Source organism: Pristis pectinata, chromosome 4 (genome assembly GCF_009764475.1).
Source record: "Pristis pectinata isolate sPriPec2 chromosome 4, sPriPec2.1.pri, whole genome shotgun sequence".
NCBI lineage: Eukaryota > Metazoa > Chordata > Chondrichthyes > Rhinopristiformes > Pristidae > Pristis > Pristis pectinata.
Window position 1 is genome coordinate 99,165,549 of NC_067408.1, and position 27,126 is coordinate 99,192,674.

At 39.1% G+C, this 27,126-nt stretch overlaps 2 protein-coding genes across 3 annotated transcripts in view; one reads left to right on the plus strand and one right to left on the minus strand.

Annotated features, from left to right (window-relative positions):
• Nucleotides 1-287: 287 nt before the first annotated feature.
• The window catches only part of chd1l (chromodomain helicase DNA binding protein 1-like), a 70,871-nt gene continuing 44,032 nt past the window's right edge, over nt 288-27,126 (plus strand). Inside the window, exons 1-8 of the mRNA XM_052014549.1 lie at nt 288-508; nt 3,319-3,431; nt 5,353-5,459; nt 9,195-9,306; nt 9,752-9,783; nt 11,751-11,832; nt 11,978-12,140; nt 13,521-13,676. Coding sequence (XP_051870509.1) covers nt 301-508; nt 3,319-3,431; nt 5,353-5,459; nt 9,195-9,306; nt 9,752-9,783; nt 11,751-11,832; nt 11,978-12,140; nt 13,521-13,676 — 973 coding nt within the window. The 5' untranslated portion in view covers nt 288-300. The remainder of the gene's footprint in view (nt 509-3,318; nt 3,432-5,352; nt 5,460-9,194; nt 9,307-9,751; nt 9,784-11,750; nt 11,833-11,977; nt 12,141-13,520; nt 13,677-27,126) is intronic.
• Nucleotides 15,148-26,874, minus strand: adal (adenosine deaminase-like). 2 transcript variants are annotated; one of them, XM_052014551.1, is made up of 11 exons: nt 26,739-26,874; nt 24,762-24,918; nt 23,808-23,938; nt 23,319-23,379; nt 22,391-22,478; nt 22,024-22,105; nt 20,812-20,938; nt 19,644-19,724; nt 19,280-19,418; nt 17,117-17,217; nt 15,148-15,792 (listed from the first exon to the last, which is right to left on the minus strand). In XM_052014551.1, exons 2-11 carry the CDS (start codon nt 24,795-24,797, stop codon nt 15,595-15,597), a joined length of 1,044 nt encoding a protein of 347 aa, XP_051870511.1. In that variant the 5' UTR covers nt 24,798-24,918; nt 26,739-26,874; the 3' UTR covers nt 15,148-15,594. The 2 variants fall into 2 exon arrangements, with proteins under 2 accessions (XP_051870511.1, XP_051870510.1); XM_052014550.1 differs by having other exon boundaries at nt 15,149-15,792; nt 26,705-26,847.

The window sequence follows — 27,126 nt, forward strand, 5'->3', positions numbered from 1 at the left end:
AGTTGTTGAGCTGCAGCTACTTCAAACAGTGGAAGGTGGGGGAAGCTGCAATCTCTCCCATGGATAATGACCTGGACTCCTTCAAGCCACCGAAAGTGCAGACGGTGGAGGAATCCGTGAACCTGGAAAACACGCCGTGAGATTAGTCCATGCAGCATGATCCAGGCCAAATTGTCGCTGTAGAGATGGGCGGACGCCGCAAGGAGACGCACTTCACCCACAGACTCTGCCTCCCAACTTCCAGCCTCACTGAAAGTTTCCAACCTGAGGCTCCGACCAATGGCGAACGCAGGAAGGCGCATGCGTGCCGGTGTCCCGGGACGCCCGTCCGGTTCCCCACTGAGTCTGCCCGAACCGGGGAGGCCGAGACTTCTCTGGTTTCGGTTCCGCCGCCCCCCGGGGTTAAACATGTCCCACTTTCTGCAAAACCTTCGCCAAGTGCTCGGCCCGCGGGCCGGAGAGATTGAGCGGTTTGAGGAGGAGGAAGTTGGGAACTGGGGCTTGACAGGTTGGTGCCGCTTCACCGAAGGGTCAGAGGGGATGGGTCACGGGCTACCCCCCCCCCCCCAAAGCCCGTACTAACCCCCCCACCATAGTCACCAACCCCTCCAGCTCTCTACCCATACTAATCTTCCCCTCCCCCCATATCATCCTTCGCTCGGTGCCCAGATTAATCCCCTGACCAACTCTTCCCCCCCCCCCAGCTCCTCCCTCTTCCCCCCCCCCCCCAACTCCTCAGCTCAGTGCCCCCACTGACACCACCCCCCCCCACCTCCGGTGACCATAATGAACCCCCATTCTCTCAAGTTTGGTGTGTGCGCTGAACACCCCTCCCCCCATGTGCTGAACCCCTCTCCCATTCAGTGCCTGCGCTAACCTCTCCCCTGCTAGGTGCCTGTAATAATTCCATCCCTTGCTTGGCAACCACATTTAAAGCCCAACCCTTTTCTCATGTTTGTACTAATCACCCTTTCCCTGCTCAGCACTTGTTTATTCCCTGGCCTTGGTACCTGTTCAGTGCCTACACTAATTTCACCCATCCCAAATGTAGCACCCACAAAGACCACCACTTTCCTTCTTCCCACCACCAGCTCTCAATGCTGTCACTTACCTGGTCAACTCCTACTGTCAACCTCTAATCTTTGCTGGTTGCATTAACTTGGACCCCTCACTCAATGATGGAAAAACAAGAAGCTGTGGATACAGGAAATAAAACATAGAGAATAGTGCAGCACAGAATAGCCCCTTTGGCTCACAACATCTGTGCTGCACACGATACCGAATTAAACTAAATCTCTTCTGCCTGAATCTGGAAATAAATAGCAAATTCTTGAACTACTCAGCAGGTCAGGCTGTATGTGTGGAGAGAGAAATAGCTAATGTTTCAGGTTTTGACCTTTCATCAGAACAGTACTAATAAATTAACCAAGGTTATGACAATTTTTTTGTAATCTGGAACTCTATTAGGTCACTCCCTGAATTTGCCAGCTATAGTTTCTGATCCTCTTTTTAGGATTGCAAACCCTCTCTTCAAGCTTGCTAAATCTGTGGGACACTGAGTGATGGCACAACTCAATAGTACATTAGCTGGAGTTTTTGTAAGATCAGGTGCAAGTTCAACAGTACTTCAGTGTTCATATTTTTAATAATATTTTACTTTAAACTTTTTACATCGAAATACATCTGCCCATTCCCACTGATCTTTATAACTACTCCATAAATAAGGACGCTAAAAATAGTTTCCATCCAAGGGTTTTAAAGGAGATAGCTGAGAATATCTTCTCTTGATACAGGAACCATCTCTTATGCTTGAAAACTTGTTTGTGTCACTCCACTATTTAACGGTGAGAGAGAACACATGGCATTATGGATCAGTTAACCTAACATCCGTCATTAGGAAATAGTTCCAATAGACAGGACTGGTTGGGAAATTTCCTAATCAGCAGGAGATAGGTTAATTGGTAAAATATGCTTAGTGGTGGTGTTCTACCATATTTGGGGGCCTCAACTATTCATTATTTATCAATGTCATTGGGATTCCTGTTTCCTGATGAGATTACAGTATACACCACTGAAATTAGCATTGATGAAAACAAAACAAAACTAAAAGATATTAATAGATCATGTGAATGGGCAAAAAGTGTGGAAAATGGATTTCAGTCAGGCAAATCAGAGGTGATTTGCAAACTTAAAAAGTAAAGAAAAGACTGCTTTCTAAATGGTATAAAGCTAGACATAATGAATATCTGTAGAGACTCAGACACCTATACATACAAAGTGTTTCAGCTTGTGGAAATTGCAGATTATAAAGTTATTTCTTCAAGTTCCATTTCAGAGACTTAAGTGCAGACAACTAGCAGCCTCTCCAGAATTGAAGAAATTCAAGAATGGTGCTATCTTTTGGATGGGATGTTAACCTGAAGCCCCACCAGCTGCCTTGGGTGGATCTAAAAGATACCACGGCATGCACAAGGGATATGGGGCAAAGATAAATAAACAGTGAATCTGGATTCACCACTGGCTGGTTTACTATCTTAAAGGTTAACTCTTCAATATTTAAAAGACCTATGCTTTCAGGCTCCTTTCCAGAAAACACAGGAGGACTACAATGAGAACAGTAATTATGTATTAATCATAGTTACAGTAAAAGAATAGTGGTGATTTCATATTTATTGAACCTTATATATATAGCATTCTGTATCCTAGAGAATCTTATTATATTGCAAATATGTTTGCCAACCTCTGTAAATGGAAAGATGTGGTTTTAACCATTGAACCAAAAGAAACTTGAGTGCTTGATAAGGTAGAAACGGGCAACTGTAAAACCAACTGAGTATTTCAGTAAAGCTAAAGTACTGAGCAGCATGTTTGATGCCTTTTAAAGTGTTTTCAATTATCCTTTTCATTATCTCTGCTTTTTCGTTATTCATGGAGGTGCTTCACTCTATTACCTTGCCCAGAGTGATGATTGCATCGTCATGATCTCTTGAATGACACAGCAAACTCAAGGGGCCATGTGGTTTACTCCCATGTCTGTGTTCTTTATCAAACCTTTAAAATTCTTGTCACAATTTTTCGTATCTCTGATTTGAAATATAGTCAACCAATATTGATGATGTTTCTTATTTTCCTAAATCTGTATCATGTGAATGGTTGTCCCAAAATTAGAAACACACAAGATCTTACAACCTCATGATATATCCACATATCTTTTCCCACTTCTCTGAACTTAAGGTGAAATTGTCTTCCCTTTGACTCTTTTATGTGGTACCTGATCATATATAGGGCTCTGTTACTAGTCATATGCTTTCTTTTTAGGTATACATCTCCGTTCATACCAACTTAATGGCCTAAATTGGCTTATTCATTGTCACACTATTCAACATGGCAGCATCCTTGCAGATGAGATGGGTCTTGGTAAAACATGCCAGGTAAGATAACTTGTGCAAAACTTGTAACTTTATCAGTTTTAATAATTAGTTGATTTTGTAGTAAATAATTTTAAAAGTAATTCTTAACACAACATAAAAAAATAGGAGCAGGGGTAGGACATCGAACAGTACAGCACAGGAACAGGCCCTTTGGCCCACAACATTCAGCCTCTTGGGCCAGCTCTTTAGGTTGATCTTTACCTCAAACACCATTTCCCTGCTCTCTCCCCCCATATCCCTTGATGCCTTTAATTCCTGGAAATCCATGGATCTCTATTTTAAGTGCGATCAGTGACATGCCCTCCACAGACCTTGGGGGCAGAGAATTCCAAAGTTTCACCATCCTCTGTATAAACATAAAAATAATAATTTAAGTAATGAAAAACATTAAACTGAAGCAAAATCATTTTAGATAAAGTAACCTTGGCTTCATATTTGCCTCCTAAATCTTTGCTCTGCAATCCCTGTTGAAATTGGTGGGGTCTCAAGTCTAGTGCCAGGACTCATTTGGTGCAGGATCCATGAGATGAATCCTCAATGCAATGATGAAGAATCTCAACAAGCCTGGTCTCCTCCATTGAACTCCACATGGAGACCAGCAGCAGGGCAACCTGATAGAAGTCCAGGAGTCTGCATTTCACAGCATGTCTGGCATTGACCTTGGGTTTCAATGGCTGAATGTTAGTGGTTCTAATCAGAACCACTCGTGAAAGCCAACATGATCTGGACCAACAATTATTGGTTGCCACAAACGGTGATTAACAATATGTGCAAGTTAGTCTTGTGATTAAGTTACCAGCATCCTGAGACTTAGATTGAAATTCGAGACTGGGAATATTCTCAACTGGGAAATTTAGGTGTAAGTAGTTAAATAAATTGGGAACAAAGACCTGGTGTAGATAATGGTGTCCATGTAACTAAACTGATTTATGCAAAAATCCATCTGCTTCATTAATGTCATTTAACAAGAGAAATATTTCATTCTTTACCAGGTTAGTCCTATTTGTGACTGCAGGTCCACCACTGTTCTTGACTCTAATCTTCCCTCTGACATGGCCAAGCAAAGTATTCAGTTCACAGGGAAATTGGGGATTGATAATAAGTGATCACCTCTCCAGGACAGCTGCATCCTGCGAATGAGTAAAATAACATTGTGCCTTTTAACATTCAAAGCAATTCAAAACAGTGCAATAAAATAAACTGGATGCTAAGACAGTAAAGGAAATATTAGTATTGATGACTAAAGGTTACATTTAAAATGGATTTTAAACCAGTGGAGTGAATTGTGGAGGGATGTTGTGAATGGCAGAGCATGATGTTTGAGATGTGATGTGATGTTTGAGAAAGTCATAGAGTCCCACAGAGTGGAAATTGGCCCTTAGGCCCTTGAGTCTTTGCTGACCATGAAGTTCCCATTTACACAAATCCTGTTCATTCTTTTCATTCCCACATCAGCTTTCCCTCAGATTCTACCTCCCACCTATACATTAGGTGCAATTTACAGTGGCCAATTAACCTATCAACCAGCATGTCCTTAGAATGTGTGAGGAAACTGGAGCACCCAGAGAAACCCATGTAACCAAGGGGAGAACATTGCAAACTCCACACAGACAACACCGGAGGTCAGGCCTGAACCCAGGTTGCTGGAGCTGTGAGGCAGAAGCTTTACTAGCTACACCACTGTGCTGCTGAAGTGTTGTATGCAAGGCTGATTCAGATGTATGGAGATTAGTTGGACATGTTGTAGGGCTACAAGCTTTGCAACAGAGAAGAACATGGTCATGAATGGTTTAAGCCTGAAAATGAAAATTTTAAATTGTTGAGAAATTTCAATGTAGATAACCAAAGACAGTAATGATGGATGAAGGGGATTTAGTGAAGATCTGCTACACAGTGACATTTCTGTTCCCATTTTTTTCAGTCAATATCTTTTCTCCTCTATCTAACTGGAAGACAAAAGGAGAAAGGTCCTTTCCTGATCCTATGTCCGCTGTCAGTGCTAAGGAATTGGACAGAAGAATTGGAAGGGTAAAATAAGTATTTCTCTTGTTTACTGGGTTGCTCTGAGTTTAAGTTTCTCTCATTTTCTTGCTTCTGCTCTCATTCTCTTTCTATATTTCCTCGCGATTGCCCTGTCAACCATTAGTTGAGAAATTAGTAAAATATTAAAGCTGTAGTTAGAGAATAAAGATAAGTAGTCTGCCCAGGAACTCAACAACTAATTGTGGCTCTCAGTCTTGTGTAAAATCACTTATTGTTTTTAATTTGCATTGACTTCAATAGAAAGTTAAATTGGGACTGAATCAATATTGCATTCATCCAAAGTGTAAATTGCTCTTTGTTTACAAGTGATTGACCTTACACGACTTCTGTAATTCAGTGACAAAAGGTGCATTCCTTGCCCAATAAGATGTCTGTGTGCATTTACAGTGCCAGTCTTTTATAACCTTTACGGTTCTTTATTGCACAGATAAAAGTAACAGTATTATCAGAAGATATATGTGTGCATTGTATCATAGATGTCAGTGCTACAAAGATTTTTGAAATTGTTTGAATGTATTCTCCAAACAATAGTTACAAACCTAAGGTGATTACTTCCCAGCATTATGGACTAAATGGTTATCAATTTGAACCACTGCCTGAACTCTTCTGCATGCCTACACTTACCTGGTTTGGATGCTTGAGCCTAATCCTGGAGTCTGGTGGCGAGGCAAAGTGAGCCTTCAGCAGCAACTAGTCCTCAGCCAATGTCCTGGATTACCTCAACAGTCTTATGTAGGAAGCTATGTTGGGGGCACAGCTTGTCTCCTGTCAAAGTCTGTGAGGCTTTGCAATTTTTTTTTAAACTTTCAATTAAAAGGATTCAACATTAATAAATAATTAAAATCTTAAAGTATAGAATAAAAACTTGCCTCTTTTACTAATGTCAAGGTTGGGAATCTGTATTCAGATGAATGGGGATTCTGATTATAGGCCAGATCTGTTTGGCTTGGAATGTAGAGGCATGTTCCACATGAAGCAGAGTGACAGATGGGCTCATACCTGTCATTCAGCTCATTCCAGACTTGCATCAAGGCCGCTGAAGACTTGCTTATCTGTGCGTGGATGAATGCTGGCAGTTCCCTTCCATTCCATATGACATAGGAGCAGAATTAGGCCATTAGGCCCATTGAGTCTGCTCTGCCATTTGATCATGGCTGATTTATTTTTCCCTCTCAACCCCATTCTCCTGCTTTCTCCCTGTAACCTTTGATGCCCTTACTGATCAAGAGCCTATCAACCTCCACTTTAAATATACCCAATGACTTGGCCTCCACAGTCATCTGTGGCAATGAATTCCGCAGATTCACCACCCTCTGGTAAAGAAATTCCTCCTTATCTCTGTTCTAAAGGGACGTCCTTCTATTCTGAAGCTGTGCCCTCTGGTCCTAGACTCTCCCACTACTGGAAACATCCTTTCCACCTCCACTCTATCCAGGCCTTTCAATATCTGGTAGGTTTCAATGAGATCCCCCCTCATCCTTCTGAACTGAGTACAGGTCCAGAGCCATCAAATGCTCCTCATACATTAACCCTTTCATTCCTGGGATCATTCCCATAAACCTCCTCTGGACCCTCTCCAATGCCAGCACATCCTTCCTTAGATATGGGGCCCAAAACCGCTCACAATACTCCACATGTGGTCTGACCAATACCTTATAAAGCCTCAGCATTACATCTTTGCTTTTATATTCTAGTACTCTCAAAATGAATGCTAACATCGCATTTGCCTTCCTTACTACTGATTCAACCTGCAAATTACCTTTAGGGAATCCTGCACTAGGACTCCCAAGTCCCATTGCACCTCCGATTTCTGAATTCTCTCCCCGTTTAGAAAATAGTCTATGCCTTTATCTCTTCTACCAAAGTGCATGACCGTACACTTCATTACGCTGTATTCTATCTGCCACTTATTTGCCCATTCTCCCAACTTGTCCAAGTCCTTCTGATTTCATTTTTCCTAAAAGAGCCACTCCACCCCCTCTGCCCACCTGTCTGTCTTTTCGATAGGATGTGTATCCTTGGATGTTTAGCTCCCAGCTGCGATCTTCTTTCAGCCATGACTCTGTGATGCCCATAACGTCATACCTGCCAATTTCTAACTGCGCTGTGCGCTCATCTACCTTATTTCATATACTGTGTGCATTCAAATATAATGTCTTCAGTCCTATATTCACAAGCCTTCTCAAATTTGTCTCCATGTTTCCTGAAGTTAAATTCTTATCCCTTTCTAAACTTTCTGTTTTATTCTTTATTCTGGAGACTTCAGTAACCTCTCCTGCACTCTCCTTCCCTTTTACTTTATCCATACTTCTCCAATCTGTTGAACCCACCCCCCCCCCTACTATTTTGTTTAAAGCACTATCTACAGCTCTAGTTATGCAATTCGCCAGGACCCTGGTCCCAGCGCGGTTCAGGTGGAGCCCATCCCATCGGAACAGCTCCCTCCTTCCCTAATACTAGTGCCAGTGTCCCACGAATTCAAACCCACTTCTCCCACACCAATCCTTGAGCCATGCATTTAACTCTCTGATCTTATTTACACGTAACTCAGGTAGCAATCCAGATTACTACCTTTTTGGTTCTGCTTTTTACTTTAGTCCCTAGCTGGTCAAATTCCCTCAGCAGAACCTCTTTCCTTGTTCTACCTATGTCGTTGGTACCCACACGGACCACAACAACTGGATCTTTCCCCTTCCACTTCAAATTCTTCTGCAGGTCAGGTGAGATGTCCTGAACCCAGGCACCAGGCAGGCAACACAGCCTTCAGGACTCTTGATCCTTGTGATGGAAAATTGTGTCTATTCCCCTTACTATACTATCCCCAATCACAACTACATTTGTCTTCTCTTCCCCCCTCTTGACTGGCTCCCTGAATCACCTTGCCTTGGTTCGGTTGCTCATCCTTCCTACAGTCCCCACGCTCATCTGCACAGGGAGCAAGAATCTAAGATCTGTTGGACAATTTCAAGGGCTGAGGCTCCTCCATCACTTGATTTCCCACAGCCAGATTGATTTGGCCCTTTGTTTTTGTCTTTATAGATGTTGCTAAATTACCCCGTGAGATGCATTTGTAGTAAACATAACTCTTACACTCTGGAAATCCTTAAATAAGCTTTGTTTTGGTTCTCTATTTTTCCTCTCCCTCTTTTCAAATTACCATAGCCATATCATGAGAAAATGTAAAAAGGTAGCTTGCTTTATTAATGCAGCTCTTGATTCTGAGAGCAGCTTTTAAAAAAAAGTTAATTTGTTCTATATATAAGAGATGGCTCAGTTATTAGCATAATCATCTCTTGAGTCAGAAGGTTATGTCCCAGTCTGGACACAACCATATGACTTACAATTCAGTGCAGTGCAGAGGGAGTACTATTTTGAAGAGCAGCAGAGGATTTCTCTCCAGTGTACTAGCCAATATGTATCTCTCACCCAGCTACACTTTAAAAAAAATCATCACTCTTCTATTTTGAGCCCTTTCTCTGCATATTGTCTGCCATATTTCCAACATTACAAGACTAACCACACATCTAAGCTACTTGCAAAGTGTTTTGGGACTTTATTGTAGTCTGCTATGCTATATGAATTGTTTCTTTTCACTTCCTTTTTTTATTAAAGTGGATTAAATGAACATCTGGCCACAGGTGTGCCATTGGAGCAGAGCTGTGCCTTTACCAGATCTTTGTGTCACCACAACACTGTTTTACTAATTAATTTATTCTGCAGATTTGCTCCACGACTTTCATTTGTTGTGTATACCGGAGATAAAGAAACAAGAATAGCTTCGCAACAAGACCTGGAAAATTGCAATTTTCATGTACTTCTCACCACATATGAGGTATCAAGGATGATCAACATCCTCTTCAATATAGTTTGCAGAATCATTACTTTGATGATACTGTCTTCATATGCATTATCCTATCTCATGTAAGACTGAATAATGGTAACTTATTATTGATGTCCTTGGGCTAATTTTTGTCTGTATGTTGTTTAATTCATTCATATGATTTTAAATTACAAGATATTAAATGTCTTTTATGTGAAACTTTGTTTGGGGTAGGGCTATAAGTGATTTTTACAACAAAATACTGTATAGATTTTAAATGAGCCAATCTGTATCGTTTTAAAGCAGTAGTTTTATATTGTCTAAAGTTTAATGCTTGATCACAATATGCAAAAGCGTTTATAGGTTTGTTCATGGCTTGGGCATATGCCTGTTATCTTATTGATCAAATGCAAAAAAACTTCCTGATGAAGTGATAAACATTTGTTATTTGCTTTAGATTTGCCTGAAAGACACTTCTTTTCTGAGAAGGTGAGTCACTCTGTAAATTATTTAGAGAAACTATTTTAGCACTATTTTAACACTAATTTAGTACTATTTAGAGAAAAGTATTATTAATATTGTAGGCAAAATAATGTGCGTGCACTTTATTAAAGGCTTTCCTGTTACCAGATTATGATAGAGTAAGCTTTATTTGGTTTAGTGTACTAGGAAGTAAAAATAATGTCCTGCATTTGTGCTGGATTTTGTATTTATCTATGATTTAATATTTCCAACATTCATTTGGGCATGGGAAAGTGAGATGCTGGACTGAATCACAGTGGCTGTGGTTGGCAGTTCCAAAAGGAATGGCCATTCACATACAAGTAAAGAAAAAATATTGCTAGAAACACTCAACAGGTCACGTAGCATATGTGGAAACAGAAACAGAGTTAACATTGCAGGCCAAAGACCTAAATGTTTCCAGCATTTTCTGTTTTTGTTTCAGATTTCTAGCTTCTGTAGTTTTTTTTATTTTTTTAAAAATAAATTCCAGACTTGGGTGGACCTGCTGTACGTCTGATGGCCAGATGCTTCCAGTATAAGGAAGACTTCATCGTTTATCTCTGCAACACCCCATCCCAAATCTACATTTGCATCTTATTGTAATTACTTAAATTGTGTTTTTGTACACTGAATTAAGTGGATGAACAAAATTATTAAATATAAAGTGAATGATAACTTTTTCAAATCTTGTAAGGGCTTACTGTGTAACTGCTTATCACAGAGCTTCTAAAGACATATTCTGAAGGTGGTCAAAGATTCTAGGAGCTATGGAGGAAGGCAGAAGTTAAATAATGAACACAGTTTCTCAGTACTTTGTAATTACTACACAAAAAGTGACAAGTGACAACCATAAGATACAAAGTGGAATTAATCAATTTTAATTAGATGCATGTACCTTACACACTAAAAGATGTCAAAACAAACACCCAAGAACACATTTATTTCTGGGTATAAAGACAAGGGACAAGATTAATATTAGTGATCAAGCTTACAAACGAACATTATAAATGTCTAGATAAATTGCAAATAGTCTAATGAGTGTGCTCAATTTAAACAGGGTAACAAATGAATAAGTAGGCTGTCAAATATGGACAGATTTTTGGTCTAAAGTGGAAGACAAGGGTTATGGGAACAGGCAGGAAAGTCGAGGCCAAGATCAACTCAGCATTTACCTTATTGAATGGTGGAACTGCCTTGAGGGACCATATGGTTGACTCCTCCTCCTGGTACTCATGTTCAGATAATTAAAAGATAGTTTTCACATTCAGTGATCCATGGTGAAAGAGTAGAGCAGAGGAAAAAAAACTAGAGTCACTGAAGAAGGAATTGGATGCTCCAGTGACAATGTGCATTTAGGTTGATGGAGGAACTAAAATGGATTGGAGGGCACTATTTGTGAAATGTGAACCTGAGACATTGCAGATAAGGTCATACATCGTTCAGTTTAGTAGCGATGTGGTGCCTGCGGAAATGACTTTAAAATAAGATTAATATCAGCTTGAATACAAAGCAGTGAATGTTGCTGAAGAGGAAATAAAATAACTGCATAAAAATGTTTCTGTCAGTATGAACATTGATACCAAAAGGAAAATTACATTGCTTTTACTGTTTTTAAGTACAGTTTATTTTAAGTCAAAATTTTGAATTAACTTTATTATATGGTGGCTGGCCAACATACACAATATGTTACATAAAAATATAATCCAAGCAGAACAATATTTTTGGACTCAGGCCAACGTTAACACTACCTTCATGTAAAGCACAACATCAAATTTTATATAGCTATCCAATGTCCAAAAAATTCTAAATGTGAAGTTCCTTGAATTCACAAATTTGTTTTTAATTTAAATCAGAATAATTATCGGTAAATATCCCTTTAAATTATCTTAGTTTCAAGGATTCAACTAAGCTATCATATTTGTATCAATAGAGATTAATGTGTTCTATTCCAGATTCAACTGGAGTGTACTGATTGTGGATGAGGCCCATAGGTTAAAGAACCAGAACTCTCTACTGTATCAGGCTCTGAAAACCGTAAGATTTTTAAAAAAAAAATACAGCTGTCACATTTGCTGAGAATGCCACATTTTAGTTTCTGTTGTTTATGAATTTTATATCAGTGTAGTATATACAAAAGAAATGGATATGTGCTTGTCAGTGATTGATTGTTTATTGCTAGTTTTCAGTACGATTCACACTTTTGTTAACTGGAACACCAGTACAGAACAATCTTCATGAACTCTACTCACTGCTGAGCTTTGTGGAACCAAAGGTATTCTCAGCAGATGAAATTGATGAATTTGTTAAATATTACAGCAGTGTAGAAGAGAACACAGAAAAAGGTATGTTTGTTTTGTCAGTGGTAAATTATTTAATTTTATTATGTAGGAAAGCTAATTTAGTTCAATTCTATTCCGGGAAAACCTCTCATTTTGCGTAATGCATCAAATGCATGTGAACTGCTGGGCAACCCACTTCTAACCTGGTGCTGGTGATCCTGATGCTGAAAGTTATATCTTCTTTCTGACAATGCTGGCAATTCTTTTGTGCGTGACTTGCTTAAATGGCAAACGAAGTGTGAGGAATTAAAGACATTTGTCATAACATGTTATGTTGCAAGTAAGATTATACTTTAAAACATGGTTGGTCACTATTGTCAATTTAATGGTATTTTACATTCCTGGGACTCAGGTTTGTTAACTAGAAAAATGTTGATCTAAAGTGATGCAATGTGACAGACTTTGTTCCAAACAGACAAATGGGACCTCCAGCAGGCTGGTAGCAAAAAGAGAAAACGGGAAACTTATATTACTTTGTAGAAATTATTAATTTTTTTCTTGATTTCAACTGTATGGAGAAAGTGTTTTATTTCATCCTACAATACTGTTCCCTTTAGCCATAAGTTAGTTGTTCAACAGTAGATGAGCTGTAGGAGTAGCAAAAGCATTATGGATAGAGCTCTTATCCCATCTTAACCTATGTCTATAACTTGTCTGGATTGTGTGAACTTCAGATCATAGTTAATTTATGTTCTTAATTTTGCAGTCATGCAGAGAATGCAGCACAAAGTTGCTTTGTAATCAATTACTCAATTCTTGCTTGTTTTATTTTAAAAGTGAAAATTTTATATCCAGCTGTCAACTATAGCTCAATTAGTAGCACTCTTTGAGTCATAAGATTATGACTTGAAGTCCAGACTTGAGCACACAAATCTCGGCTCACACCCTACTGACGGAATTGGAGGTACATTTTTTTGGGTGATATGCTAAATCGAAGGGAGATTATAGAAGACAATATTTTCAAGAAAAGCAAAGAGGTTATCCTTAGCATTCTGGCTGATATTTATCCTTCAATTAACATCACTAAACAGATTATTTGATTATTATCTGTTTGAGGGAGTTTGCTGTGCAGATTGTGTTCTGCATGCCCTACAATGGTGATTACACTTCAAATATACAGGTACATTGGCTATGAAATACTTTGGTTTGATCTGAGGCCCTGAATAAATGCAAGCCTTTTAATCTTTTTATTTCTAATTGAATTTTGATTTTAAAACAAGTGTTACCAACAATAAGTTCTAAACCCTTGCAGCAAAAGTAATCACAAAGTTTCAATCAAGTGTATACTTTAAATTATTATTCTGAAAACTAGGATAGTCACTTATGTTATTACAAAAAAGATTTATCTTTATTTTCATGGCATATGCTTCTTCCTCTCCCTAGCTAAAGAACTGCATAGTCTAATGCAACCATTTCTCCTGAGAAGAATCAAGGCTGATGTTGTCTCTGAACTACCTAAAAAGATGGATGTTGTCTTGTATCATGGAATGTCTGTACTGCAGAAAAAGTACTATAAAGCCATTCTGATGAAGGATTTGGGTGAGTACTAAATATCCATTTCTAAACGCGGAGCTTTGTTTAAAAAAAAGTTTGTTTGACTGTACAATGATGCTTGTTACCTAAATGCATATATTATGCTTGTTACCTAAATGCATATATTATGCTTATTCAGAGGTTTGCCATACTTCATACTTAGTATGTCAAATACATCAAAGAACCTGAATATCATACTTTTGTGCATATACTGATCTACTTGAGATGTTTATGTATTCTTGAGCAATTTCCAGAGAAAAATTAAAGCACCTGTCTGGGCTTTTTTTTACATAAATTGTTTAAACTCTGGCAATACTGATGCATAATTAGGTTTCAATAAAGCTACTTCTGTCTGTACTAACAAATTCATCAGTAAGAAAACCATCATGACTTTAATGGGTTAGAAAGGCTTAAGCCAACATTTTTGGGATACTTAAAATGGAGTGGGGTTGGGGGGGGAAATGTTGATTGCAAAATTCATTGAGTGTACCACTAAAGGAATCAAAGGGGTTGATAATGCCCTGATCTACAGTGGACTTGCATCAGGTATCAAACACAGGTGATCACACCCGTTTTACTCATAAATTGCTAGATTATGTCACTGAATCACAGCTTAATCTTCAAAACAAGTTCTGTTTTCCAAAAGATATTGAAGATCAATGCAGCATTTTTATTTGATCTTTTTTATGGTAGTGAAACAAGTAAACACAGTTCTGTAAACAAATCAGCTCTAAAAGCAATTGCTAAAGAATAAATGCATATTTCTTTTTGAAAATTATTTTCATCTTTAGATTTGGAAGGAAACTTTCAAAAAGATTTTATTTGGTTAATTCATTTATGGTTTGTTGATTTGTTTCTGAATGTCAGAAATGTTCAGGGATATTTCGAAACCCAATGGCTTTGACAGCTTTTAAATCTGGGGCATTGCTTGTTCTGGCTATCTGCGGCACTCCATTGTATTATCTGAGGACATGTTACAGCTCAAGGCTGCATCACTCAACTTCACAACTGTCTGGACAATAAAGAACAATAATCTGCATTTGGCTAACTCAGTTTTGAGGAGCAGAAATTGTAGCTGGCAGGTTGTGTCAGTAAAATCCAGGCCAATATTTTATATACTATGAATACTCACAAAAAGTAACTAATGTTGAAATTATCCAGTTTCTTAAGTGATTTAAGTTATATGGAAATTGCTATAAAAAGCAGACAACATGCAATTGTCACCAAGGCTGCAGCAGTTCATGAGGGCAGATGACTGCCAATTCAAAAGGCATTTGGGGATGGGCAATAAATAACCACCTTGTTGCCAACTCCTGTGAATGGATTTTAAAACAAACTTTATTCATGGGGAGAATTGATACCGTTGAGTTCATTATTCAGAAGCAGCAAACCATGCTGAGTGCAATATAGTTATAGGATGGTATGATATTATATTTGCTCCTGAAGGTATATCACACCTTTTAAAATATACAGTGAAAAGCAGGAAGTGTATTCATCAATATCTGCTATGATGGAGAAAGCGTAGTGAAATTATTGGTGTTTTAAAATACCCAGTTACGTTTTTGTGTCTGAGAAAAGCATTCCAAATTGCTTTGCTTTGTCTTAAAAGAAAATAAAATTTGATAGCAAGAATCTTTCCATTAATATTGTGCACAATAAAACTATTTATAAAAAAAGATAAGCAGAAACTTATTCTGTAAACTTTATTTCTGATTCTGGAGGACCTATATGTCAGCAAAATACATCTGTTATCAGTGATATAAAAAAGAACAACTGCTCATGGGGGTGGGTCACTTGTGTAGTACTTCGAACTGCAGATAATCTTGATTTGCTTTCATAGGTCTCTCATTAGAAACAATCAAGAGTGAGTATCAGCTGGAGGAAAAAGGGCCCAAAAGCATTGTCCATGTCACATAATCTTTGGTTAGTCTTGGTTAATTAGTCCTGGTTTCAGCTCATTCCATTGACGTTTCAAATCAGATTTTATACTTTCTGGAGCAAAGATGTAGTTAATGCTTTGGTAGGACAGCTCCCATATCTGTGCTTTAGAAAGGTTGAAAGCTGACTCTGCAATCTGATACTCCTGTGACAAATTGCTGGCAAATACACCTTTGCCATCAGTCTGAGAACAGAGAAAAATAATCAGCAACAATTACTTTTGCAAATGTTTAAAACACAACTAGTTGTTTTGACAAAAACTATCTCTGCTTAACTAATTTTGTTGGTTCTTGTTTTGCTTTCTTTTAAAAAAACTAACCATAAATTGTCCTGCATGTAATAAGTTCTGCAGATTAACAAAATATATATTTTTTGGAGAGATAGGCCATAATTACTAAGTTGCAATTAGGACAAACTGTATTAATACTGTAACATACTTGTATAAATGTTGAAACAAATACTATCACATCCTACCCATTTAATATCTCATTCATACAGTTGCTAACTTAAATATTTCCTAGCTTAAATACTGAAATGCAAACTTTCAACACTATTATACTCATTAGACCTAATTCATGCTGAGGCACACAGCAAAATTATTTTCTTTGACATCACCCAAATGTAATGTAAAAGATTCTCAGCCAAATTATTTTAATAAATACTATCAGCTGAGCAAAGGAGTCCCCTCCCTTCCACCCATAACCCCTCTTTCCTCTTCTACACCCCCCCCCCCCCCCCCACCCAACCTCCAGTCTGCTATTTACTGTCATAAATTTCCCTTATCATTACTTTATCCGTACTTAATTGGGAAATCTTGTAGTTGTTAAAAATTATGATAGGAAAAGTTGGGGCTCTTACTTCTTCCATTTTGTACTTGCCAGACTTGAAACAAACAACAAATGCAAATGAAATCAAGATGGAATGCAATAAACAGTAAAGCCTCTAGTTAATCGAGATAATTCTAGAATGCAGAAGATTATGTGTTAGGGACCAGTGATGATGGACTGTTTGTGAGAACATGGGAGCAGGATGATTGGAGAGGCCATGTAACATGGTTTCACCTGGTTTCATCTTACCCCCCCCCCCAACATTCTGAGTTCAGGAACAAGTGTTTCCAAGATGACACCCTGAGATGAGATGTGCAGAATGAATGCCCAAACCTGAGTGGGACAGCGCGTTTGTTTGTGTGATCGTTATGGACATATAAATTCCTAATCTTGATCTGGTCATATGAAGGAGAGAACTAGTGTCGGGAATGGCAAAGTATTCTTCTGGGTCTAATAGTCTATCTGTCGTCCTTTATTATGAGTGTGTGTTGGGAAATGAAGCGAGAATGCTGTAACATCATCATCATGAGAAGCACCACAGCTAATATGCAAATAATATGCTCCTTCTATTGACAATGTGCTGGCCCTTTAAGTTCTCTGCAAAAGCAAAGTATCTAAAATTACATCTACTCTTCAATATTTGCATTACCATTTAATGACATCAAAATAAGCTGGACTTACACAAAGTACGCAGGAGTGTCCACAATTGTACCAGTATTTGAAATGGTGTCCACTGTATGATGAGACGGTTTGACCTTTGACATTTGATGTCAAGCAAAGCTCTGGAAAACATGATGTAAATTGACTAGAATAACCATTTCCCTGAAAATCAAGAAAATTGCAGATGCTGGAACAACAATAAAATTAGAACATGCTGAAGATACTCAGCAGAGTCAAGCAGCATCTGTGTTTGAAGAAACATAATGTATTTCTCAGGTTGATTTTTCTCAGAACTGGCTGTTTTCCCACTTTCCCAGATCTGATGAGAGGTCACCTACTTGAAACATTAACCTTTTCTCTTTTTGTAGATGCTACCTATCTCCCACATTTTGTTTTTATTATAATTTTTCTTTGGTGTTTAAATTATAAATGCCATGGTAAAATTTAAGTAAAATATCTCGCTCTTCAAATTATTTAGAGGGTTCTGCAACATAAAGGTAATGTTGTACCATTGGAAAGACCTTATTTCACATAAAGTAGTAAAAACAAAGCCCCGTCTGTAGGCTTGGATGGATGCAAAATATTCAAAACAAAACATATAACCCAGCCAATATTATCTCTCTAAGCATTACTACAACTGTCTTATTGGTTATTTTCTCTCACTTCTGTGTACAGTCAGATATACATTATACAAAACATATAACCCAGCCAATATTATCTCTCTAAGCATTACTACAACTGTCTTATTGGTTATTTTCTCTCACTTCTAATAGTACAGTCAGATATACATTATATATACTGTATGTTAAATTTTTATGAAAACAGCTGTCAGGTTTATATCCTGGAGAAATCTATCAAGATCAGTCTTAACTGACAGAATATTCTTGGGTAAAGAACTCCAGCAATTTAAACCCTCTGAGTAAAAGAAATTTCTCTTCCTGTTGTTCCTGAATGGTTAACCGCCTTACCAGAGAAAATGCATTTTCTCTGCATTTCTCTAATCTAGGGATAAAATCTCTCACTACAACAGTTTAAGGTGAATTGTCTGGAAAAATAATAAGACAGACAAAGGAGTAAGTACCATCTCATGGAACATGCTGTTCATGTAATGTATGTATACTCAAAGTGCTTTGAGCACTTCAAATGTCACTCCGTGCAACCCTATATTTCACTGGATGCCAATGACTATGTGATCGTCCTGGGAGAGACTGGCATCCAGTGAAATATAGGTGCTCACCTGAATAACGATCAGAAATCTATTCCATTGTTTCAATCAATGAACCCAGCATTGTTTACTGAAATGGAGATCCTAACAAAGTTGTTTAGGAATGGTGTATCCATTTAAATGTTGCATGGGTAAGGCAATGTTGGTGTCAAATGTGCACGGAGTGACATTTGAAGTGCTCAAAGCACTTTGAGTATATGTACATTACATGAACAGCATGTTCCAATGTCTTAATACATGCTTTTCTCATTTTATTGGATCAATTCCACTTAATAGCTTCAGGCTATAATTCAGTAACGTCGCAGCTACGAAAACATGCTGCACAGGAACAGGCCCTTCAGCCCACAGTGCTGAGCTGAATTAATTAAGCTAATGACGCCTAATTAAATTAATCCCTTCAGTCTGTACATGGTCTATATCCCTCCATTTTCATGTACCTATCTAAGAACCTCTTAAATGCCTCTATTGTATCTGCCTCCACCATCACCCCTGGCACCTGTATCCTTCCCCGAAGTACTTAATTAGCTGCATGGCACCTTGACAGATCCTGAGACTGTGAAAGGTGCAAGTTTGTTCTTTTTCATATGGTTTTACTTTCTTTCCCAATTATCACATAGCTATCTCGAGCCATGAATACAAAGGTTGGGTTCCATATCTCTGTATCCTTGAAGTTATGCTGCAAGTTAGAAAGTGTTATCTAAATTACCAGAGAATTTGTTTTCCTTGTGTTTCCTTCCAGGAAATGAAAGGAACTTTCCCTAAAACCTTAATCAAGAAGTCATAATTTGAAGTATTACTGGGGGTGCAGAATAGACACACTCTGTGATATAGAATAGCTCAACATTAACATAATATGCTCCAGGGATCTCTTAAAAAAAATAATTTCTGCAATTATTTTCATTCAATGAATTCTATACATTCTGCAAAACCATTACTTGTCTAAATTAAAATATTGTTACCTATGGGTATTTGATGTTTCTTGATAATGTTGACCAGCTGGTCTGAACCTCCAGCTTCAGGATGAAGGAATGTACCGTGGCCAATCCTGTCTGGTGGAAGACCAAGGAACATTTCCCATTCTTCATTTTTATTTGGGATCTTAATGAAGATATAATTGTTTGCGTTAATGTTCTTCAAAATCAAAAGAGATTTTAATGTTTCTAGAATGAACAATTTTTATTTAGATTGCTTTAGGTATATTTGTTACATTACCAATATTAATTAGACAAATTTCATAAATATAATGTTCAATATTTGAAGAATTCAAATTATTCAAGAATACAAATTCAAGATAGTTGCTGATCCAATTTAAAAACTTCTTACCTCAGCCATGTGTACAGCAAGCTTAAGACCAATGTTTCTAGCTGCATGAAGTGGGGCAATAAAACTCTTAGCATGTCCTACCTTAAAAAGAAAACAAAAAGTGGTCACAAGCCCAGTATTGCACCACTAAAACTAATCCATTATTGAGATAAGCAAACAAATCTCTGATTTAATGCAACACTGAGTTTTGGGCAACTTTTTCCCTAAACCAAATTATTTATGTGCATGTCTGACATCAGGCCCCTCCCAATATTGACCACTCATCACTTTTATTCAAAACCATTTCAGACTGCTGTACAATTTGTGGATTCTTAAATGCATAGATTAACAAATACTGAGTGATATCACTCATGTGCACACTTGATGGTACACCAAGTCCTCCTTATCCATGATGGATAAGGATGCAGGCTTCCTGTGCATAATAAAAAAAAGTGACACCTCTAAGGCCACTGGCATTGACATTAGAGCTGCAGTGCCATAACAGTGGTTGACTGCTACATGGATAATAACAACTTCTTTGTATGTTTCTGCTTTACATTTATCACATCTTTACAGGGAGAAAATTGACAAACTTCTGACTTTTTCTATCATCCACCACATCTGGCAGTTATTCTGATCCTGATCCCAGCTCTAGCCGCACACCTAGCCCTCAACAGCCATGTATCAATGTAACTGTTACTTAACCTACTCATTAAAACATTGATGATTACAGGAACTGAGAAGTCAGAAAAGTTGAAATAATGTGTAAGGCAGATAATAATTTTACCTATGTAGAACAAACATGGTATCTACAAAAGCACCCAGCTCAGGTTCTAAACCCTGGCTCTTTCCACACACCAACTTTCAATATTCCAGTACTTGCCAGCACATCAAGTACAGTCTATCTCACTGCAGACAGGATTCACTGGACATCATAAGAGAGGACCCAGTAATGTATGACTGACCATGTGAGTGTATGTGTATACCTATTTTTTTTATATATGTGTATATATATCCCTTATATTTGATTACTTGTATCTGAATGCTGTCAGTTTATAGGAAAAGTGATCCTTAGATAAATGTTCATACAAGTGGAAAGAGCCCAACAAAATGATTGAATGAGACAAAATACTGCACCCTGTTGCTCTGAATTAGAGTTGACACAGGTAAATAGAAATAAATTACTCACTTTAGGATCTCCACTTAAATCCAGGCCAACTACTAGCCCATCAGAGGATGTAAAGAATTTTTCTGCAAGTTTTGCAGTCTCCATGGCAACAGTAGGCCCACCCCTTCTATCTATGGATAATAGAAATCTAAAGGAATAAAAATTAACACTGTTAGTTTTTTTTTGCATTTGAGATGAACAAGAAAATAAAAAAGAATCCTACCACTGTTGTATCAAACAGATCCTCTTCTTTGGAAACTGTGTATCCCTCCCTACCCCCCAAGTGCCTGCAAATGGGAACTCTCTTCCTCATACTGTCAACTCTTGAAAGCACTTTACTGCTCTGAAGTCCTAGTACAAGTCCTCCCCAGTTTATGAACACCCAACTTATGTACAGCCCATACATATGAACGAGCTTCTAGGAGACTGGTGGGATGGATTTGCCAGCCGTTGTGGGACTGCAGACATCTTCTGCCATGTGGGAACTTGGTTCACACACTTCCGACTTGCAAACTGTTTGGGTTACGAACAGTTCAGAGGAACAGAACCCTGCTGTAATCTGGGGATGGCCTGTATCTTACTCTCAGCCCAATCAGACCTTAAGATGCCACTACTAATTACAACCCAGAGAAGCACTCATCACAGGAAGTGTCATATATACTGTATTACTCTCAACCCAAGCACTCCTGCGCTCCCAAACTCTGAGACCCAACTCCCCCAAACATCCAAACAACAGGAAGACTTTTCTAGTTTAGTTGGATTCCAAGACTTCCTGCAGGTCCAAATGTTGCATACTTCTGTATCCAATCTTCCCCACCTTCATCCAAACCTCTCAAACACCAAAATCCTAAGGAGTTTCTAAGCTTCACAATGTCCTGCAGTTGCTGTCAAGGTCCACCAATTCATCCCTCATGTTACCAAATTTAGAAACGCCACCTGTTCAGTACCCATATATAACCTGGCATGTCTTTTACGTCAGTTTGCTGTAACCCCTTTAATCTTATAAAGGAATAAAAATTGATTAGATTGATAGTTATTATAGTCAAAACCATTGATTTAGTTTTTCAACTGATTTCCAATAAATACCCCTAAATGATTTCAGGATGTCCCTTTGAAACCCTTCGAGTTCTTGAGCGGTGATTTTAGCAGTTTAACTTTTACGTTTGTCATTGGATTCCAGACCACCAATGAATACCGCGAGAGTCAGCTGATAATAGTAAAAATATCACATACCTTACATCTATGTCTACATCCTCCTGTTTGCATTGTTTTATGGCTTCAAGTATAGTTTCAACATATGACTTCTTACTCATTCCTGTATAAGAAATAAAAGCAAGGAGCGTCAACAAGTTATGTCACATAAGTCAAGGTCATTGATCTGAAACAGTTACTCTCCACTAATGCTGCCCAACGCTCAGTATTTCCAGCATTTTCTGTTTTTATTCTACAAGTTAAAGCTTCTTACCCGCCTTACCATAATATTAGGTAAGAAAGAATTGGGTTTTTGATAGCCAATTTGTGCGCTGCCATGTCTCACAAACATAATCAGTGGAGATCTGAACAACTAGCTTATGCTAATTTTAATATATTAAAATACTACCTGTAGCGCTTTCTTCTCGGGGTGTACTTCGCAGCTCAAGATATTTCACACCATCAGCTGCAAATTCTTTAATCACCTCTTTTGTCACCTAGAAGAGTTCATCATATTATGAATGTATATCCTCAGAGTAATGATGCATGCCTCCTCTCTGTCCCTGTTCAGTACAACATTGTTGGACTGTGGAGCTTTTGCTGTGAAAGCCTTGCTGAAAGTGCAGCAAGTGTAGAAACAGCAGAAGTTGCATTTGAGTTTGAGTGAAACAAAAATTTCTGTGTCCAGGTCCTTCCCAGGTTACAAACGCCTGACATCCAAAGCCCATACAAACAGACCATCTGGGAGATGTGGATTTGCCAGCTGCTGCAGGGCTGCAGGCATCTTCTGCTGTTTGGGAACTCAGTTTGTGGCAATATCATTCCATCCAGCAGAGAAATCTGAATGGTTGACTGAAACTCCCTGGTTTAACTACGTTGCCTTTGGTTGGCATATGGTTTTATTTAAATATATTGCCGGACGGCCGCATTTCCAACTTGCGAATTGTTCAGGTTACGAACAGTTCTCATGAACGGAACCCTGTTGTAACCTGGGGAGGATCTGTGATCATTTGATGAGTGGGTAAAATATTCTTGATGGTACTCCATACTTTTAAAGAAGGCGCATTCTCCTTTTAGACAGTGCAGGTCCAATGTTAAAATCTTTTTTACAGTTGGATAGAATGGCATGTTTGTAGCCCACCATCAACATGCATATAAAGCCCAGCCCACATGACTGGGCTGGCTGGAACTTCAATGTAGTCCAACGGTTCCTTCATAGCACTCCAAGGAAACATCTGGATCAGTAATTTAACAAAAATATCTTTTGTTAGCCTGAACTAGGGAGATCTATATTTACTACTGCATATCTACTTTAGAACATTTGGTTAATCATTTACCATGAAGATGTGTTCTTCGCTGTCAGTTAATTGATGAATTACTTTAAACATCTCAAAGCATCTGTGGGGAAAAAATATAACTTAAAGGTAAAGTTAATTTTTTTCAGCAACTTTCATCTTATCATGAGTAGCATTCCCTACACATTTAGTGCTGGTGAGAAGCTTGTACTGAAGAGCTGATGTAATTTGCATCCCCAATTTTAGGCTAAGCTTATAGTGGGCTTCAAATAATACATTTGAAGATTTATGCAAACTTAACTTCAATTTCATTTGTTATCTTAGTAAATACATAGTGCACTATGGTAACAAGAAATAATTCAGGATGATTCTCAGACCAGTGTCCAGCTGTCTAAAGAGAGATTAGCCAACTGCACCCTAATCTAAGATGAAATTTGTGCAACAAATACTTTATCAAGTTTGCCTTCTTTTATAGCTGGTTTAAAATATTAAATTCATTTTTATCTTAAATCCATAATTATCAGTACACACTCTTCTAAGGTTCTTGTTTGGCCTTTCCTGATCATGGTCATGTTATGCCGAACGTTGAGATGTGGTTTCTGCAGTATCAGCTTTTCCATTGTAGTGCTGCTGATGGAGGTGTTGAGATGAGCATGGAGTTCCTGAAGGGAAAAAACAGATCATTATTGATATATGGTGATGCTTGATGTGTTTACAAATCATGAAACATCCATTTACCTTCTTAGCAGAGTTCTTCATGTTGAAATCGAAAGCAGAAAATTGCAAATACTAGAAATCTGACGTCAAAACAGAAAACACTGGGAATGCTTGGGTCAGGCAGTATGTAAGGAGGGAGAAGTATTTCAGGTTGATGACCCAAGATCAGAGATGTTCCTTGACCTGCTTAGTATTTTCAGCATTCTCTGTCTTAGTTACACTTAAAATGTAATCAGATAGGTTCAAGGTGGCCATGTATTTCACACGCACCAGCTGTATGATTTGTTTTAGAAAGATAAAGTTTGGTGGAATTTTAAGTTGATTGTAGGATATCTCAGTTTCATTTCAATCTTTAAAAATCAAATGTGATTTGTAATGTACTTAACTGGAATAAACTATTGATCTATGCATTTCAGCTCAATTTGTGTACCTCATCTCTCTGCTCAGCTTTTGCATTTCACTGCATTGATAATTTAAAAAGACAGCAACCGCAGAGGCTAAAACTTGACTTAAGGAGTCAAAGACCACATCGTCTCATTACAATGAGCAGCCTTAGGTAGTGAGTGAAGCTGGCTGACAGCAGTCTCTTCAGCCCAAAACTTTTATTGGATTCTAGACACACCCTTACCTACAAATTACAAAAAACACAAAAAGCAGTGACAGTCTACTGCAAATAAACTATTTTGAGCTGCAACTGTGAGGTTGAGTTCAGGATCTAAAACTGCATTGCTGAACACACCTAAGTTTTAGGTTTTCTGAAGCACTTACAACTTTAGGTAACGCTTGATGAAATTGCACCATCATTTCTGTAGTCACGATGATATCAGGAATCCTGCAGCAAAGGATGTTCCAATCACAAATAATTTTTTTCTTGACTACTTTCACTCCTTTCCAGCTGTGGGAAAAGCTGGCTGTTTACCTTGATCTAAAGAACAAATTAAAGAAGAGCAGATGAAGGCAAACAAAGCAGTCTATTGTCTAAATACAAAAACAATCTTCAACCAGGAAGGTTGTGACTGTTAATTAAACTATTAATGCATTACTATGAATATAGTTTTTATCCCTTTTAGAGAGAAAATTGTGAAAGATTCTGAGGGTCATTAATTGTCACATTAACTGTATATCTACATTTACATTTTATGTTTAATTAGTGGTGTTTCTGCTAACGAATTTGAAATGTTAGCATTTGAAGATGAAATGCTGCAGTCATTGTAGTAGTTTTTGTTTGGAAATAAATCTGGTTTAAACATACTACTGTGAGTTATCCCTGTGCTGACAAAGTACTTTTTTCAGCCAGAGACACTGCCTTCAGGACGACACACAACTCTCAATGGTGGGCTTCAGCTATACTTCTCTGAGGGACTTGTCTATCTTTCATAGGGACATGGCTGCTTTCAGCCAGACTGTTCTGTCACCAGCGGAGGAGGGAGCTCTGTCTGGGCAGCCAGATCGAGGGACAGACTGGACTATGCAAGATCATACTGCATGCCACTGAGGCTTATGACTGAAACCTCTGGCAATCCTATCACAGTGGGTCACAGGGGAACTCGGGTGTAGGGCGCTGCTGACTGAGGTGATCCTTGTTCAGTTGGATTTATCTGACCCAGGCCTCAAAACACTCCCTGGGAGTTGGTCTACACAGAGGCATTTGCTATATGGACTACTCCTGCATACTTTCCATTTCCTTGCCCTTATCTGCTATCCAGTAATGCTGTGGCAATCCATTCTGCCACCAGGCAGTGAGGGATTCCCAAATGGATGTCTCTCTATGCAAAAGACTATCCCCTTTATATTGTGGACCATGGGTCCTCTACAATAGGTTTTCAAGTTAGTTGATGGACTCCTGGATCACCTGCCATTTCTGTAGCCTGGAGGAGTCTGTGCTCCATGTGTGGGAGGTTGCAGCCCCTATGACCACCTGAAGGGCTGCTCCTCAATTCTCATTACACCTCAGCCCCACTCTCCTGATTTTTGTGCACCCAGTATGGAGGGTGGTGAGTTGGGCAGGGGCACTCCTCATTGGTTTGCTCCTTGGCCTCGCCTAGGTAGCCAGTCAAAGGTCCAGATTGTGGGCTTTTCGTGGATCACCCATGCTGACTAGCAGCTCCTTTTCCAAGGATAAGTCTGTGCCCAGGTGTCCCTGAAGCAGTAGCATGCAGTATACACTGGATTGCTGTAGGTTTTCCTGGTCCAGTGGGCACCTTTGGGGCTGGAGTGTATCCTGGTCAGGGAGGACTACATTTTAATTTAAAAACGTTGTAAATATGTATATGAAGCATGTTGTAAACAAAAAACAGTGTGGTGTGTAACTGTGTTGTGGGTACAGTACATTGTGTAAGTGGGGCAGAAGGTGGGCATAGTACATTATGCAGGGGGACGGGGGGGGGGGGTTGGTGGGGGCGGGTGGTGCAGGCCGGCCCGGTACCGGGGGGGGGGGGGGATAGAACGGGTGCAGGCCGGCCCGGTACGGGGGGGGGGGGGGGGGGAGAACGGGTGCAGGCCGGCCCGGTACGGGGGGGGGGGGGGAGAACGGGTGCAGGCCGGCCCGGTACGGGGGGGGGGGGGAGAACGGGTGCAGGCCGGCCCGGTGGGGGGGGGACGGGTGCAGGCTGGCCCGGTGCAACTGTGGCCTGGGGACAGGTGAAGCCTCCAGTGATTTCGTCCTTCCGCCCTCGGACCTACAGAAGCCCTTCACACCGACTGCCACTGACCTTGCCCCGAGCCACAAGGCCACCGCTGTCGTACCTTGCGAGAAATTCAAACAGTGCAGGAAATCTGCCTGGTGCAGATCTGCTCAAATGGCGGGATTTGTGCGGGTTCCCGGGCGGAAGGCCGCAGTAGCGCCCCCAACCGGCGGCCGCGCTCTGCCTGCAGCTCCGGCACCGAGCGGCGCCGCTCCCTGCTCTGCAGTGCTGGGTTACCTGATGTATCAGTAAAGCTTCAGTTAACTTCACCAATTATTTGTGATTTTCTCCATTTCGGCAAGAGCTGCAAAAGTGCTGAAATGTTACATTAGGTTAAATTTAACTTATACAGTTAATTTTAAGTATTTAATGAACATTGGTTCAAAATATACAAAGTATTCCACAGATTAATAGATTCTCACTTTTTAAAAATCAGAATCAGGTTTATT